Source organism: Anomaloglossus baeobatrachus, chromosome 3, assembly GCF_048569485.1.
Source record: "Anomaloglossus baeobatrachus isolate aAnoBae1 chromosome 3, aAnoBae1.hap1, whole genome shotgun sequence".
Classification (NCBI taxonomy): Eukaryota; Metazoa; Chordata; class Amphibia; order Anura; family Aromobatidae; genus Anomaloglossus; species Anomaloglossus baeobatrachus.
This window is the reverse complement of record NC_134355.1, coordinates 427,951,642-427,967,883: the sequence shown is the minus strand read 5'-3', so window position 1 is coordinate 427,967,883 and position 16,242 is coordinate 427,951,642. Positions and strand designations below refer to the sequence as shown.

At 45.3% G+C, this 16,242-nt stretch overlaps 1 protein-coding gene across 1 annotated transcript in view; it reads left to right on the top strand.

Annotated features, from left to right (window-relative positions):
* Nucleotides 1–16,242, top strand: part of LOC142295380 (uncharacterized) — a 65,553-nt gene that overhangs the window by 30,265 nt on the left and 19,046 nt on the right. The window contains exons 4-5 of the mRNA XM_075338486.1: nt 4,948–5,019; nt 6,129–6,203. Of these exons, the coding sequence (XP_075194601.1) occupies nt 4,948–5,019; nt 6,129–6,203 (147 nt within the window). The remainder of the gene's footprint in view (nt 1–4,947; nt 5,020–6,128; nt 6,204–16,242) is intronic.

Below are 16,242 nucleotides of genomic sequence, written 5' to 3'. Positions count from 1 at the left end.
GCACAGGGCCCATGTATTATTCTTGCACAGGGCCCATGTAGTATTCTTGCACAGGGCCCATGTATTATTCTTGCACAGGGCCCATGTATTATTCTTGCATTGGGCCCATGTAGTATTCTTGCACAGGGCCCATGTAATATTCTTGCACAGGGCCCATGTAGTATTCTTGCACAGGGCTCATGTAATATTCTTGCATCGGGCCCATGTATTATTCCGGCACCGGGCCCATATAATATTCTTGCACAGGGCCCATTTGGTATTCTTGCACTGGGCCCATGTATTATTCTTGCACCGGGCCCATGTAGTATTCTTGCACAGGGCCCATGTAGTATTCTTGCACAGGGCCCATGTAGTATTCTTGCACAGGGCACATGTAGTATTCTTGCACAGGGTCCATGTATTATTCTTGCATAGGGCCCATGTATTATTCTGGCACCGGGCCCATGTAGTATTCCGGCACCGGGCCCATGTAATATTCTTGCACAGGGCCCATGTAGTATTCTTGCACCGGGCCCATGTAGTATTCTTGCACCGGGCCCATGTAGTATTCTTGCACAGGATCCATGTATTATGCTTGCACAGGGCCCATGTAGTATTCTTGCACAGGGCCCATGTATTATTCTTGCACAGGGCCCATGTATTATTCTGGCACCGGGCCCATGTATTATTCTTGCACTGGGCCCATGTAGTATTCTTGCACTGGGCCCATGTAGTATTCTTACTCCGGACCCATGTATTATTCCGGCACCGGTCCCATGTAGTATTCTTGCACCGGACCCATGTAGTATTCTTGCACTGGGCCCATGTAGTATTCTTGCACAAGGCCCATGAAGTATTCTTGCACAGGGTCCATGTATTATTCTTGCACAGGGTCCATGTATTATGCTTGCACTGGGCCCATGTAGTATTCTTGCACTGGGCCCATGTAGTATTCTTGCACCGGGCCCATGTATTATTCCGGCACCAGGCCCATATAATATTCTTGCACTGGGCACATGTAGTATTCTTGCACTGGGGCCATGTAGTATTCTTGCACAGGGCCCATGTAGTATTCTTGCACAGGGCCCATGTATGTTTCTTGCACAGGGCCCATGTATTATTCTTGCACAGGGCCCATGTAGTATTCTTGCACCGGGCCCATGTATTATTCTTGCACAGGGCCCATGTATTATTCTTGCACTGGGCCCATGTAGTTTTCTTGCACTGGGCCAATGCAGTATTCTTGCACTGGGCCCATGCAGTATTCTTGCACAGGGCCCATGTATTATTCTTGCACAGGGCCCATTTATTATTCTTGCACAGGGCCCATGTATTATTCTTGCACAGGGCCCATGTATTATTCTTGCACTGGGCCCATGTATTATTCTTGCACCGGGCCCATGTAGTATTCTTGCACAGGGCTCATGTAGTATTCTTGCACTGGGCCCATGTAGTATCCTTGCACTGGGCCCATGTAGTTTTCTTGCACAGGGTCCATGTATTATTCTTGCACTGGGCCCATGTAGTTTTCTTGCACTGGGCCCATGTAGTTTTCTTGCACAGGGTCCATGTATTATTCTTGCACAGGGCCCATGTATTATTCTTGCACAGGGCCCATGTAGTATTCTTGCACAGGGCCCATGTATTATTCTTGCACAGGGTCCATGTATTATTCTTGCACTGGGCCCATGTAGTTTTCTTGCACTGGGTCCATGTATTATTCTTGCACAGGGCCCATGTATTATTCTTGCACAGGGCCCATGTATTATTCTTGCACAGGGTCCATGTATTATTTTTGCACAGGGTCCATGTATTATTCTTGCACAGGGCCCATGTATTATTCTTGCACAGGGCCCATGTAGTATTTTTGCACAGGGCCCATGTATTATTCTTGCACAGGGCCCATGTATTATTCTTGCACAGGGCCCATGTATTATTCTTGCACAGGGCCCATGTATTATTCTTGCACCGGGCCCATGTAGTATTCTTGCACAGGGCCCATGTATTATTCTTGCACCGGGCCCATGTAGTATTCTTGCACAGGGCCCATGTAGTATTCTTGCACAGGGCCCTCTTTTGTCTGTGTCTGATCCTCACATCAATGCTCATCATAAATCCTAATACAAGTGCATCTCAATAAATTAGAATATCATCAAAAAGTTAATTTATTTTTTAGTAATTCAATACAAAAAGATAAATGCATATATTATATAGTCATTACGAACAGAACTAAATAAGTGAAACAAATCACTCTGTCAATATTAATGATTATGGCTTTACAGCCAATGAAAACCCAAAAGTCATTATCTCAGAAAATTTGAATATTACTGCATATAAGAGCAACTGAGAAAATGTTTTTACAATCAGAAATGATGGCCTACTGAAAGTATGTACAGTAAATGCCCTCAATATTTGGTCGGGGCTCTATTTGCATGAATTACTACATCAATGAGGCATATCATGGAGGTGATCAGCCTGTGGCACTGCTGAGGTGTTATGGAACCCCAGGTTGCTTTGATAGCAGCCTTCAGGTCATGTGCATTGTTTGGTCTTTTGTCTCTCATCTTCCTCTTGACAATATCCCATAGATTCTCTATGGTGTTTAGGTCAGGCGAGTTTTCTGGCCAATCAAGCACAGTGATACTATGATTGTTAATCCAGGTATTGGTACTTTTGGCAGTGTGGACAGGTGCCAAGTCCTCCTAGACAATTCAATTTCCATTTCCAAAAAGCTTGTCGGCACAGAGAAGTATGAAGAGCTCTAAAATTTTCTGGTAGATGGCTGTGCTGACTTTGGTCTTGATAAAACACAGTGGGCCTACACCAGCAGACGACATGGCTCCCCAAACCATCACTGATTGTGGACACTTCACACTAGACCTCTAGCAGCTTGGATTGTGGCCTCTCCACTCTTCCTCCAGACTCTTGGACCTTGATTTCCAAATGAAATGGAAAATTTACTTTCATCTGAAAACAGTACCTTGGACCACTGAGCAACAGTCCAATTCTTTTTCTCCTTGGCAGAGATAAGACACTTCTGTTGTTGTCTATTGGTCATGAGTGGCATGACACAAGGAATATGACAGTTGTGTAACCCATGTCCTGAATACATCTGTGTGTGGTGGCTCTTGAAGCACTGACACCAGCAGCAGTCCATTCCTTGTGAATCTCCCTCAAATTTTTTAATGGCCTTTTCTTAACAGTCCTATCAAGGCTGTGGTCCTATCAAGGCTGTGGTTATCCCGGTTGCTTGTGCACCTTTTTCTACCACACGCTTTCCTTCCACTCACCTTTCCATTATATGCTTGGATGCAGCACTCTGTGAACAGCCAGCTTCTTTAGCAATAGGAATGAAAGAAACACGGTCTAATGGAGCGCTATGGAGGCCACCATAGCGCTCCATTAGACCGTGTTTCTTTCATTCCTAAAATCTCTTCCCCTCTGGGGACACACGGCAGGAGCTGCTTGGACGGAGGTAGTACTTGCAATCAGGAACACTGATCTTCAGTGACTCCTCCAGTCCAGCCGCACGGGGGCTTTCCTGGATTAACTCCTCGGCTGCAGGAGACCTGCCCGGCACAGCAGCACGTGTGGCTTATCTCCTGGAAGGATCTCCTGGACTCAGTCCCTGACAGCGCAAGTTTATACAAACTTATCACGTCTTTTACCAGGGTTGTGCAGGGTCTGCACAACCTTATCAGGTGAGCAAATTTCATTCATTTGTTCTCACCGGTTACATTGTGACCCTACACATGCGCTCCTTGTTTTTCATTTTATCTAGCTTCTTTAGCAATGACCTTTTGTGGCTTACCATCCTTGTGGAGTGTGTCAATGACTGCCTTCTGGACATCTGTTAAGTCAGTAGTCTTCCCCATGATTGTGTAGCCTACTGAACCAGTCTAAGGAACCATTTTAAATGCTCTGCAAGCCTTTGCAAGTGTTTTGTGGTAATTATTCTAATTTTCTGAGATAATGACTTTTGGGTTTTCATTGACTGTAAGCTATAATCATCAACATTAACAGAAATAAACACTTGAAATAGATCAACCTCTTTGTAATGGCTATTATCTATATATACAATATGTTTCCCTTTTTTGTTTTGAATTACTGAAATAAATTTACTTTTTGATGATATTCCAATTTATTGAGATGCACTTGTATCTATATTCATAAATGTATAATTCTTGCATTTAGGCCAGAGCTACACTGAGACTTGGAGTGCTACTTATTCATCTTTAGCTACTAGGTGATAGCTGAAGCCAACAACATTACATGTAACATATTTATTTTAAGTACAGTTGTAGCGTAAAGGGGTTGGACACAACTCAGCTCAGGGTCTTCCAGCGATCTAGAGAACAGGGCTCTGAAATTAAGTGAATAAGTTGTCATGTCTGTATTCATGAGGAATAACACTATTTCTGGGCATAAGATGACTTGTGTCCTGAATTTATCACCAGTGTTCTCTCTAATCAGTTGTCTCTGATCTAGTGGGAAGAGACTAGCTGTTATGGTGTCTCCTATACACAGTACACAGAAACGGGGATTCCTGATTTTTTTTCTCTGCTTTACACGATTAGAAGTACCAGCAGCATGAAGGACATTGTATAGCAGTGTAGCTGTGAGTCAGCTCTTGGATAGGTTTAGCTATTCACTAACTGCAGTATGATATTTCTGTGTCTCTTCCTGTTTTCTCACCTTGTTCCTCACTCCTCTTCCCTCTCCACAGACTATAATGGGCTGTAAAATTATACACCACACAGAGACTGCAGTTCATTTTGCTTTGACTAAGATGGATTTAAAGTTTTTTCTCTTAGTTGATGGTTAGTTTGTGATGCCGGGGGAGAGGGAGTAGAAGTGGCTCATAAGTGGATAAAATATGTTGCAAAGATTCAAAGATTCTTATATGTGCTTGTACTATTGAGTTTGTGACAATTTAACACAAGTTGTTGTATCTTCCTTGCACAATAGTGACGATGAGAACATCACTGAGAAGAAATTTAAGAAAAAAGCTGAACGGAAGATGACCAAAATCACGACTATGTAAGTGCAGAGAATTACTGATCTAATATAGAAAACTTATAGATTCCATAATGATATAGATGTTTCCTTATGTCTGATTCATTGTATTCAGGTACAGATAATATAGAACCTGTCCGCACATGATATATATCTACTACACAGATAGCTGCACCTTACTGAGAGCCGCTCATGTATCAGATCTTATTTACAAAAATGCCAATGTGTTTTTTATGGGTTACAAACATTAGAGGAATTGTAATCTAACTTGTTACATACAAGTGAGAAGAAAAGAAAAATGAAGCAATATCTTAATATGGCTTCTGTAGAAATATATCAGACATTATATATTATACACATGTACAAAAAGTCACGGCTGGTGCGGAGGACGCCCAGATCCTATGGACATCTGCCCGGAGCCACAAACAATTGTTATCGGGTGTCCGTAACAATCCAATCTATCAATATATAAAATTATTTTACCCCCATGTTAAATACAAAAAGAAAAGGGTTGAAACATAAGAATATAATTTTTGGTTTCTGCTCTACACACAAGAAATTCAATAGAAATAGATTGAAGCATCGTATGTGCGTGAAAATGGGGTCCATAAAAATGACAGCTGAGGTCTACACTTACAAGTCTCAGAAAATGGAGTCACATCAAAATGTTTGATTCACAAAAGTTTAACTATTTTTCACATCTAAAGTTTTTTATAATTTTTGTATCCCGCTATTCAGTACATTAAATGGTAAAGTGAATGGTGTCAGGCAAAACGACAACTCACTACATAAGAAATCAAGACCTCAAATGACTTTGCCAGACAAATGTAAAAGGAAAAAATAAAGGCTCAAAGAAAGAAAATTGCCAATCATTAAATAATTATGGGACAGACATATATGAAAAGTGAATAATATGGTGGCAGATCAGTTATGAGGCCTATTTATGCCGCCAGCCTTCTAGGCTTCTTCTGTCCCTATGGAGTGATCGCCCTCTAGTGGTAGCTCAACACAGACAACATTCTATCTTTTATGTGATGTAGATGGAAAGTGTTGGCAAAGTATTTGGAATGGAGTATTTGCTGATAATTATAAATTTACATATGAGCTGATGATAGATGTTCCATGCACAACAGGAAGAACATAAAACAAACAACTGCTAATGAGCTACAAGAAAAGCTGAAGGAACTGGCCTCATTGAAGAAATCTTTGTAAGTGCAGAGGTTACTTTTATAAAGTTTTACATTACATAATGTCACATATGTTTCCATATTTCTGATTACTTTTTTTTTCAGGTAGACATGATATAAGACATGTCTGCACATACTATATATCTGTCCACACTGATAGTTGTCATGAAGTGTCTGAAAGTTATTTCTCACTTTGGGAGGTTTCTAGGACAAATGAATAAGATGAATTATATTTGATTATTTAGATTGGGAAAAATAAAACATGACCCAGCATTATTATATGGCGTCTTTAGAATGATACAATTTATAATCATAAGTAAATATATTTTCTTTAGCATAACTCATGTCTAGGATGCTAAATTTTATTGCTTGGCTCACTTCAGTTGCAGCCTGAACCCCACAGCGGGTAGTCATGTTCTATGGTGCTTGCTGTGATTGTCAGATGTAGCAGTGCTGGAAGCGTCGTGGGACCTTGTGTGGATTATCTCGGACCTGGAGGGGTGTTTGCGAGGTTAATAAAGTGTTGAAAGAGGATCCTTTTTTGTCTTTTATTTCAAACAAAGGATTTTCTTGGGTGTTTGTGTTTATTTACTTTAAGTTTACAAATTAGTGGTGGGGATGTCTGATGAATGTCTGCCATCACTAATCTAGGGCTTAGTGACAGCTATGGGCTGCTATAAACTCCTTATTGCCCCGATTGCCACTGCACCAGCACCAGGGCAATCGGGAAGAGCTGTTTAAAGTGTCAGGACTGTCGCATCTAATGATGGGGCAATTTCGGGTGGCTGCAGGCTGATATTTTTAGACTGGGGGGTAGCCTAATAACCGTAGGCTTCCCCAGGTTGAGAATACCAGCTCCAGCTGTAGGGTTTTATCTTGGCTGGGTATCAAAATTGAGGGGACCACACGCCATTTTTTAAAAATTATTTATTTCACTGTACAATAGTTCCACCCACCGGCGTCTGTGATTGGTTGCAGTCAGACAGCCATCATTCAACGTGGGGGTGCATCTGACTGCAACCAATCACAGCCACCGGTGGGCAGGGGAAGCAGTGAATATGTATGAGACAAATGAACGGCCCAGTAACAAGAATGAGAAGCCTCGGGAGCAGTGTGACAGCCGCGCCAGGGATCAGTGAGTATAAAGCGCTTGCTCCTTCCACTTTGCCGTGGATTCTGGTCCCCATAGACTTTATATGGGGACCAGCATCTGGCCAGATACCGGGTATCAATTCCCCACCGACCCCGAGTCAGCGGGGGTTTAATCTGCCAGTCCTCCAAAATGCAGGGACAAAACACAAATAGAATTGACATGCTGCTGCTTTTTTTTTTTCTTCACAAAAAAAACTGTAGGCAAAAAAGAAGCAGCGCACGCACAGCCTTACTGAATTCTCATAGACTTCGCTTGGGAAGGAAATACATGCAGTTTTGGGCAACAAACTACACCCAAAATTGAACAAAAAACGCAGTGTGTGCACAGCGCCTAATAGTGGAGTATTGAGCCGTGAGCTTCATGCACCACCACAGCCTATGCTCTTTGCCCCTTCTAAGGTTTAGTGTAGCAGACATGTGACTACATGATGCCTGCAGCGTCAACCACACACAACACAGGCTAGAGCAGGGATCTCAAACTCGGGTGAGTATAAGGGCCGCGCATAGAAGAAAAATTATTTGGGGGCCCTCATTCTTTGCTGGACCCAGTTACCTTTTTAGTGATCTCATATTTTTTCTATACACCTTTGGATCACATTTTTTGAACATTTTTCGCTTGTTTAATATACTAAATGTGCACTTTTTTATTTGTTTATATATTAAAAATACTTTTTATGGGGAAAAAAATCACCTTTTTTGTTTTCATTTTATTCCCTTCTTGTAAATAATATCATTTTACAATTACGAATGTATAGTAATTTTGGACAACATTTTGTAGTTACATTTCTTATCTTTTAGCAATGTCCCGATCTTGTAGTAATGTGCCCATATTGTCCCCATCTTGTAGTTCTGTGCCCATATTGTCCCCATCTGGTTGTAATGTGCCATATTGTAGTAATGTGCCCATCCTTGTCCCCTTGTAGTAATGTGCCCATATGGTCCTCTTGTAGTATTGTGCTCATATTTTCCCCTTGTAGTATTGTGCTCATATTTCCCCCTTGTAGTAATGTGCCCATCCTTGTCCCCTTGTAGTAGTGTGCCCATTCTTGTCCCCTTGTAGTAATATCCCAGTATGTAATTGTTCACATACAAAAAAAAAATTCTCAACTTTCCTCTCTTCCCTTGGTGTCTTGCAGACCGCAGGCACCTAGACCCTGTGAGGGCCGTGACAATGGCTGTCTTGTACACAAGGCCACCGCCATCAGCGTTTTCCTACTGGGGAACGATTTGTGGCACTGCTATCCTCACATCTTTACTAATGGCGGCCGCGCCGGCCAATCAGAATACACTCACATTAGCTGCTGGCCTCTGATTGCCCAGCGGCAGCTGCCATTAGTAAAGCTGTGTAGAAGTGTGCTTCTCTGCGCGGTGCCACAAATTATACTCACTGGAAGGAAAGTGCTGATGGCGGCGGCCCTGTGTATGTACCAGGCCGCAATCGTCACGGGGTCTAGGTGTCTGCGGGCCACAAGAAGCAGCCTCAGGGGCATGTTTGATACCTCTGGGCTAGAGTATGCCTATAGATTTATACTTAGAAACAAGTGTCCCAGGTGGCACACAATCCAAGGTGCACGTGTCCGAGGAAGGCATCTACAATATAACTTGGACAAAGGACCGGCACTCCAATTCTTCTGGAAGTTTTTAGAATTTATTCCACATAAGTATACGGGCGTAAATTACACGTTTCGGCTAATAGTGAGCCTTTTTCACATCTATTGTATGTATGTAAGTATGTATGTAAAGCGCTGTGGAATTAATAGCGCTATATAAATGAATAAAATTATTAAATTATTATTATGTGTAATAAATTCTAAAAAATTACAGAAGATTTGGAGTGCCGGTCCTTTGTTCAAGTTATAGATTTATACTTATCATGGGAACAAGGCCATGTGTGGGTGTTTTTTTTTTTTATTATTCAGTCAACCTTTCTGAGTGGGGTGGGGTACTAGGGAGGGCATTTTGAGGCATTGTACCAGGGCGTAACGATAGCGATTGTAGAGAGCACATTCACCTTGCTGCACTGCAATACAGTACATCGCAATTAGAGACCGGCAGCTGACGTAGGCGTACCAGGCATTGGTGTCACATGGCAGTGACCCAATAGAAGGCACGCCAATCTCAGCTGTACCGGCCTCTGCATGGACTACAGAGGAAGATGCTGCGCATTGTGGAAGCGGGGGAAGTATAGTAGAATGTTTGTTTTCTTAATGTGTTGGAGAATAGTGGCAGAACGGGGGACATACAGTATATACCAGGATGGGGGATATGTATATCAGGATGGACCCAGGATGAGGAACATATACCAAAGAATGGCGGATATATAGACCAGGATGGAGGACATATACGCTAGAATAGGTTCCAGGATGGGGGACATATATACCAGGAAAGAACCCCAGATGGGAAATAGGTGCCAAGAATGGGAAACATTTATTCATGAAAGAGGCCCAGTATAGAGGATATCAGTACAGAATGGGGAAATGGGGAAAATATATACCAGGATGGCCAAGCATGGGGGGGGCATATATACAGTAGGGCTCAAAAGTTTACATACCCTAAGGATACCTCGAGACAACATACTGTGAAGAGAAGGGGAACGTTTTGGGGACACCATGTGTAGGTGACTCACCCACCCCAGGGCTCTGGGTGACCCGGTGTCGGGCCGGACTAGTCCGGGGGTAGTCAGCGGTGACAGGGCCCAACTCCGTGACCCTGGCGGGGCCAATTAATATGGCGGCTGTGGGGGTGATGATCAATAATAAAGTTTGTGGAAATATATTCGTGACGCCACCTGTGGATTGCGGCTATGGAGCCGCCGCTGCTGGATGGGGTCTCCGGGGCTGATGAAATGACAGCTATGGTGGTTCTGCTCCCCACAGGTGGAGCTGTACCCCGGGGCAACCGTTGGTGCTTGTAAGAGTCTATGGTGGTTTTGTGAATGATGCGGTGCAAGGCGGAACAAAAGGGAGTGATACCAGGAGTTGCAGTTTAAGGTCTTTACTCACTGTTCCTTGGGCTGCAGCAGACTGGTTGCTGTTGGAGTGCTGGAATTCACTTTCCGGTGCCTCCGCCGATCCCAGGTAATTCTTAGGGTTAATACCGGTGCACCACTTTTAGGTCTCTTTCCTTGGCTGGCATCACAGCCTTGACTTTGATAGATGAACTTGTCTTGGCCTCTACCATAGAATCTGGTCAAGGGGCTTGCCTGACTGGAATCTTGCCCTCTTCCCAGGGGATCTACGGCAGGTTGTGGCCCTGGGCGCTTGCAACCACCCGGGGTCTTCGGTGTTACTTTATGAGGAAATGTATTTCTTCCCTCTGTCTGGGGACCGTCCCCGAATGCAGCCAGACCCCTCCACCCGATCTTCCTGTGGAGCAGGCCACGAGCAAATATGCCCTTCCGTGGCCCTGGGATCCTCTCTTCTCTATCTGTGGTGTCAGCTGGGCCCCAGGATCTCCACCAGGAACCTTCTCTCTCTTCACTGTCTCTACCCACTACCACTCTCCTCCTCTGCCTCACGCAGACTTGACTTCACTCCTCTGTTCCTACTGACAGACTGCCACTTGAACTTCCTGGTTCTACTCTCACTTTCTCGTTGGCTCCTCCCACTTTTCCTGTTGCTAAGCCCCCCTATGGAAGCAGAAATGGGTCTTACGGTCCCCCTGACTACAGCACGGGGGTAGCTGCCACTATCTCTGGTCCCTATATGTGCCTAGCAATGGGTGTTCGTGTAGATTTGCCTGTGAACCGGTATGTACCCTTGTCCTTACCTAGGATGGGACATCACACCTCTGGCTGGGGTGCAATGTCTCTGTGGCGACGGAAGCCTCAGGGGCGCCACATTGGGGCATCATAATGTGTGTGTGTGTGTGTGTGTGTGTGTGATGTATTATCCTGTGGTTGGAAATGCATCTCCGAACCATCATACTGTATGGAAGGGCATTGTGGGGGCTGTCATACTGGGGCGGTTTTATACTTGGGAGGCATGTATAGAAGTGGTCCAGCCCCTGCATTATAGATGGTGGTTATGCTATATATTATGTCTGTACTGTGAAATGTGTGTTTATACTAAGTTTATTGTATTGTGTAATTCAACAGGGAAGAATGGTAAACTAGTTAGAGATAGGGTTTTAGCATGTAGAATGTATAGTAATGTCACCATCTAGCAGCCAGTGTAGGTATCATAAAATAATAAATTAGATTTATATATATAAAGGGTTAAGATTAGGCCAGGGAGGAGTTAAACAAGACAGTGCGGCCATTTTCAGGGAGAAGTCAGCTAAGGATATGTTCACATGCGGCACTTTTTTTTTTTTTTTTTTTTACCACAAAGATTTAGTGTTTTTGTCCAGTGTGTTTTTTTTAAGTCAATTCTATTAACTGGAAGGGCTCAAAAACGCTGGAAGAACGCAAAAAGAATTGACCTACTGCATCTCGGGTGCATCTTCAAAAGCGCAGCGAACAAAAGATGCACAGTGTGGACAGCAAAATGAAAATCTCATACTTTGCTAGTGGACCGCCACCATGCCAGCAGCCGCCGCTGCTCGGGCCCGGTCCTTCCGGTGGGATTGCTTGAGGGCCTCTGGACCCGGGGATCTCACTGACACGCCGAATAAAAGGGGGGACGTAGATGTACGGGCTAGGCCGTATTAAGTTCGTGACGCCACCCACGGTGTGTGGTGAGGTGGGACACCACCGCTGCTGTTATGGGGCACCCGGGGGAGATGTAGTGGCAGCTGGATGTTAACCACTCCGTGGGGAGGGATGGTTGCCCCGGGACCCAGTGTCTTTGTGCAGGGTGTAGTGATGGCAAGGCCCAGCGTGCCCGGACGTGCAGGGGAATATTTGGTTACTCACAGTAAATGAATCACACGAGTCTTTTGGTAAACCAAGGTGCTGGTGGCCGGTTGCCGTGGCCGGTTGCATTCATGTCCCCCACCCAGGCTGGTGGTCACTGTCCTTTTCCTCTGCACTCGTTTGTGTATGGTGGACTTCCTAATCTAAAACTCAGGAGTCCGCTCCCGGCTGGATGTGGCCAAAGAAGCTGTGCCCGCAGACGCTGGCCCGTGGGATCTATGGGCCTTGGCGGGGACCTCCCATCCCTATCGGTGGGCTGTTGTCTTCTATGAGGGACTTTGAGGCCAGGACTAGAGGTTCTGTCCCACCCAATCGGATAATTAACCAGACCGCTGGTTTGCGGTTCTGGCTTCGGGGTCCGAGTACCCCTCTGTGCTACAGTTTCCGGGTCGGTTCCCCGTGTCGATACCGGCGGGCTACAACCCTGTCCTGGTCCACCTTGGTTCTGCCGAGTTGTCTTCCTGTCTCCTGCTGATGGAGACCACCATCTGCCTCCTAGCCAAGGCACCAGGGCTTCAACCCTGGTACCGTTCAACTTGAACCTCCTTTGTGTTACGTCACCTCCGGAGTCTGCTCCAGCGACTTCTGCTCCGATCGCCTGGCGACGCCGTGTTCCTGCCATGGATGGTGCTGGTAATGGGAGAGGAGTCGATGCCAGTGGCACCGGTCGGCGCAGGCTTCGATCATCCACTGGGCTGGGTTATCTTGGGATCTGCAGTACCGCTGGCTGACTGTGGGTGGCATGTGTCTTCCAGCTGAAGTTGCCAGCGTTCAGCTACAGCCAATGGGAAGACACCATACCCTTCTTATTCCCCCTCCTGTCACATGACCACTGCCAGAGATAGTTCTGATTTCCTGGCTCCTGGTCCGCCCTATTCTGTTTTGTGATTCCTGTGTGCTGACTTCTGCGTGTTTTCTGACTACCCTTCTGCCTTTTTTTTTTTGTACCTCGCTGCCCGATCCGGATTTGACCTCTGCTCCATTTTCTGATTACGTCCTTGTCTGCCGATTCTGTCCCTGTTCTGCTATTCCTGGTTTGACCCTGCCTGACGACTACTCTCATCGGACTGCAGCATTCCACAGGTAGTGATCTCCAGGGCCCTGTGTAATTCCAAATTCCTGTATAGGGGTTAAAGGGTTTCAGGGTCCTGGGGGTCCTGCTTGGTGAGTGGCTTCCCTTTAGTCTGTCCATTACATCCCCCCTGAGTCTGTTGACCCAGGCAGGCGTTACATTATCTCTGGCCCATCTAACAAGGAGAGAAAAAAAAATGGATTCTCTCCATGCTGTGCTAAACCAGGTGCACACCCTTTCTGGCCTTGTTCATGGACTTACACAGAAGGTGCAGGATCTCAGGTTTGCTCAGGTTCAAGCCCCTGCAGCACTTACCTCATCGTGTCCAGAGTCCCGTCGACTGCAAGGGAGCAGATCACGTTATGGGGCCGAACATGGAGTGCCTGGATCTCAGAGGCAATCGTTTCCAAAGGAGCAGCAGCGCCTGAGTGGGCCCCAGGATACTCACTCAGGCGCCCAGGTTCTTCCTGAAGACCCTATGAGGTTAATGTTACCTGTCCAATTGTCTCACCAGGGAAAATCTGTACGGCTGCAGGCCTTCATTGATTGTGGCTCTGCAGCTAATTTCTTAGACACTATTGTAGCAAAAGAACTGCTTTTACCTTTGCTAAGATTGAATGCTCCCATTAGATTATCTGCTATCGATAGTACCCCTCTCACTCAGGGTGTAGTTACATTTGTAACTCCAGAGATCTCCATGCTTGTTGGTGCTCTGCATGTAGAAACTGTGTCATTTTTTGCTCTTGAGAATCTGATGTCAGCCGTGGTATTGGGCATGCCATGGCTGCGCAAACATAACCGGGTCATAGACTGGCACCAGGGTGAGATTGTGCGCTGGAGCCCTGAGTGTCAGGAGACATGCATGTCTTTATCTGTTAACTTGACTAGAGCTGAACCTATTTTCATACCTCATGCATTCAGGGATTTTGCTGATGTGTTTTCGGTATCGGAATCTGAAAAATTACCTCCGCACAGAGATTATGACTGCCACATAGATTTGGTCCCCAATTCCCGACTCCCCAAGGGTAAAATGTATAATCTTTCTGGTCCGAAGCGTCAGGCCATGAAAGATTATATAGCAGACAGTCTGCAGAGAGGGTTTATCAGACCATCTAGGTCACCAGTCGGCGCTGGATTCTTTTATGTTGATAAAAAAGATGGTGGCTTCAGACCTTGTATTGACTACCGTAAACTTAATGCTATTACTGTATAGAATCAGTACCCTCTGCCACTCATCCCCGATCTCTTTAACCAGCTCATAGGAGCCCGGTGGTTCACCAAGCTGGATCTCAGGGGTGCATATAACCTAATCCGCATCAGAGAAGGAGATGAGTGAAAAACAGCATTTAACACTCCAGAGGGACACTATGAGTACCTGGTAATGCCTTTTGGGTTAAGTAATGCGCCAGCTGTCTTTCAGAACTTTGTCAATGACATTTTCAGGGATATCTGTGGTCTATATGTGGTGGTCTATCTGGATGACATCCTGATTTATTCTCCTGATGCTATGTCACATGTTCAACATGTCCGCACTGTACTTCAGAGACTCAGGGAGATCTCGCTATTTGCTAAATACGAGAAATGTGTTTTTTTGAGGCAGAGGTTAATTTCCTGGGTTATATCTTGTCTGCAGAAGGCATCCGCATGGATCCCTATAAGCTTCGGCCGATTAAGGAGTGGGTGCAACCCAAGTCTCTGAAAGCCTTGCAGTGTTTCCTTGGATTTGCTAATTATTATAGCAAATTCATTAGAAATTTTTCCAAAATTGCCAAACCCCTCACCGATTTGACTTAAAAAGGGGGCTGATGTGGTTAATTGGAAGCCAGAGGCGATCCATGCCTTCTCAAAATTGAAAGACTGTTTTTCCTCAGACCCGATTCTGGTTCAGCCTGACCTTATGCGTCCGTTTATAGTAGAAGTCAATGCATCTGAGGTCGGAATGGGAGCGGTGCTATCTCAAGGTACTCCGTCTCTCACTCAGCTTCGTCCTTGTGCCTTCTTTTCTCGCAAGTTTTCTCCCACGGAGAGAAATTATGATATTGGTAATCGAGAGCTGTTGGCAATCAAATGGGCCTTCGAGGAATGGCGCCACTTCCTCGAAGGCGCCAAACATAAGGTCACAGTCATCACAGACCATAAGAACCTCACTTATCTGGAATCTGCTAAGAGACTCAATCCTAGGCAGGCCAGGTGGGCATTGTTCTTCTCCAGATTTGATTTCGTGGTAACGGTTCGGCCCGGTACCAAGAACACCAGAGCTGATGCACTTTCCCGTAGTTTCTGTCCCTCTCAGTTGGAAAACTCTGAACCAGTCCCTATTTTAGCTAAAGGCATTATTATGTCATCTGTTTCCTTAGATTTGATAGAAGAGGTCCAGAATACCCAAAACCAAGCTCCTGAAATCACTCCTGACCGTAAACTGTTGCCCCCTCACTTCGCCTACGGGTACTCCAGGAATCCCACAATTCTGTGCTGGCAGGTCACCCTGGTATCGGCAATACCCTCCGATTAGTAACCAGGTATTTTTGGTGGCCAACCGTAGCGAAAGATTGTAAGGACTATGTACTGGCTTGTGAAACTTGTGCTCGAGCCAAGGCACCCCGTACCCGCCCTGACGGATTTCTCCAGTCCCTAACTACTCCAGTAAGCCCTTGGACACATCTCTCCATGGACTTCATCACTGACCTTCCACCCTCAGAAGGGAAGACTTGTATCTGGGTAGTAGTGGATAGATTCAGCAAACAGTGTCATTTTGTTCCTCTGTCCGGATTACCCACTTCTGAAACTCTTTGCAAGTTGTTTATTAGGCATATTGTGCGGTTACACGGGGTTCCGGAAAATATTGTTTCTGACCGAGGAACATAGTTAGTCTCGAAATTCTAGAGGGCGTTTTGTAAAAAGATCAATATAGAGCTATCTTTTTCATCTGCCTACCACCCAGAGACAAATGGTCAGACTGAACGTTCCAATCAAACCCTTGA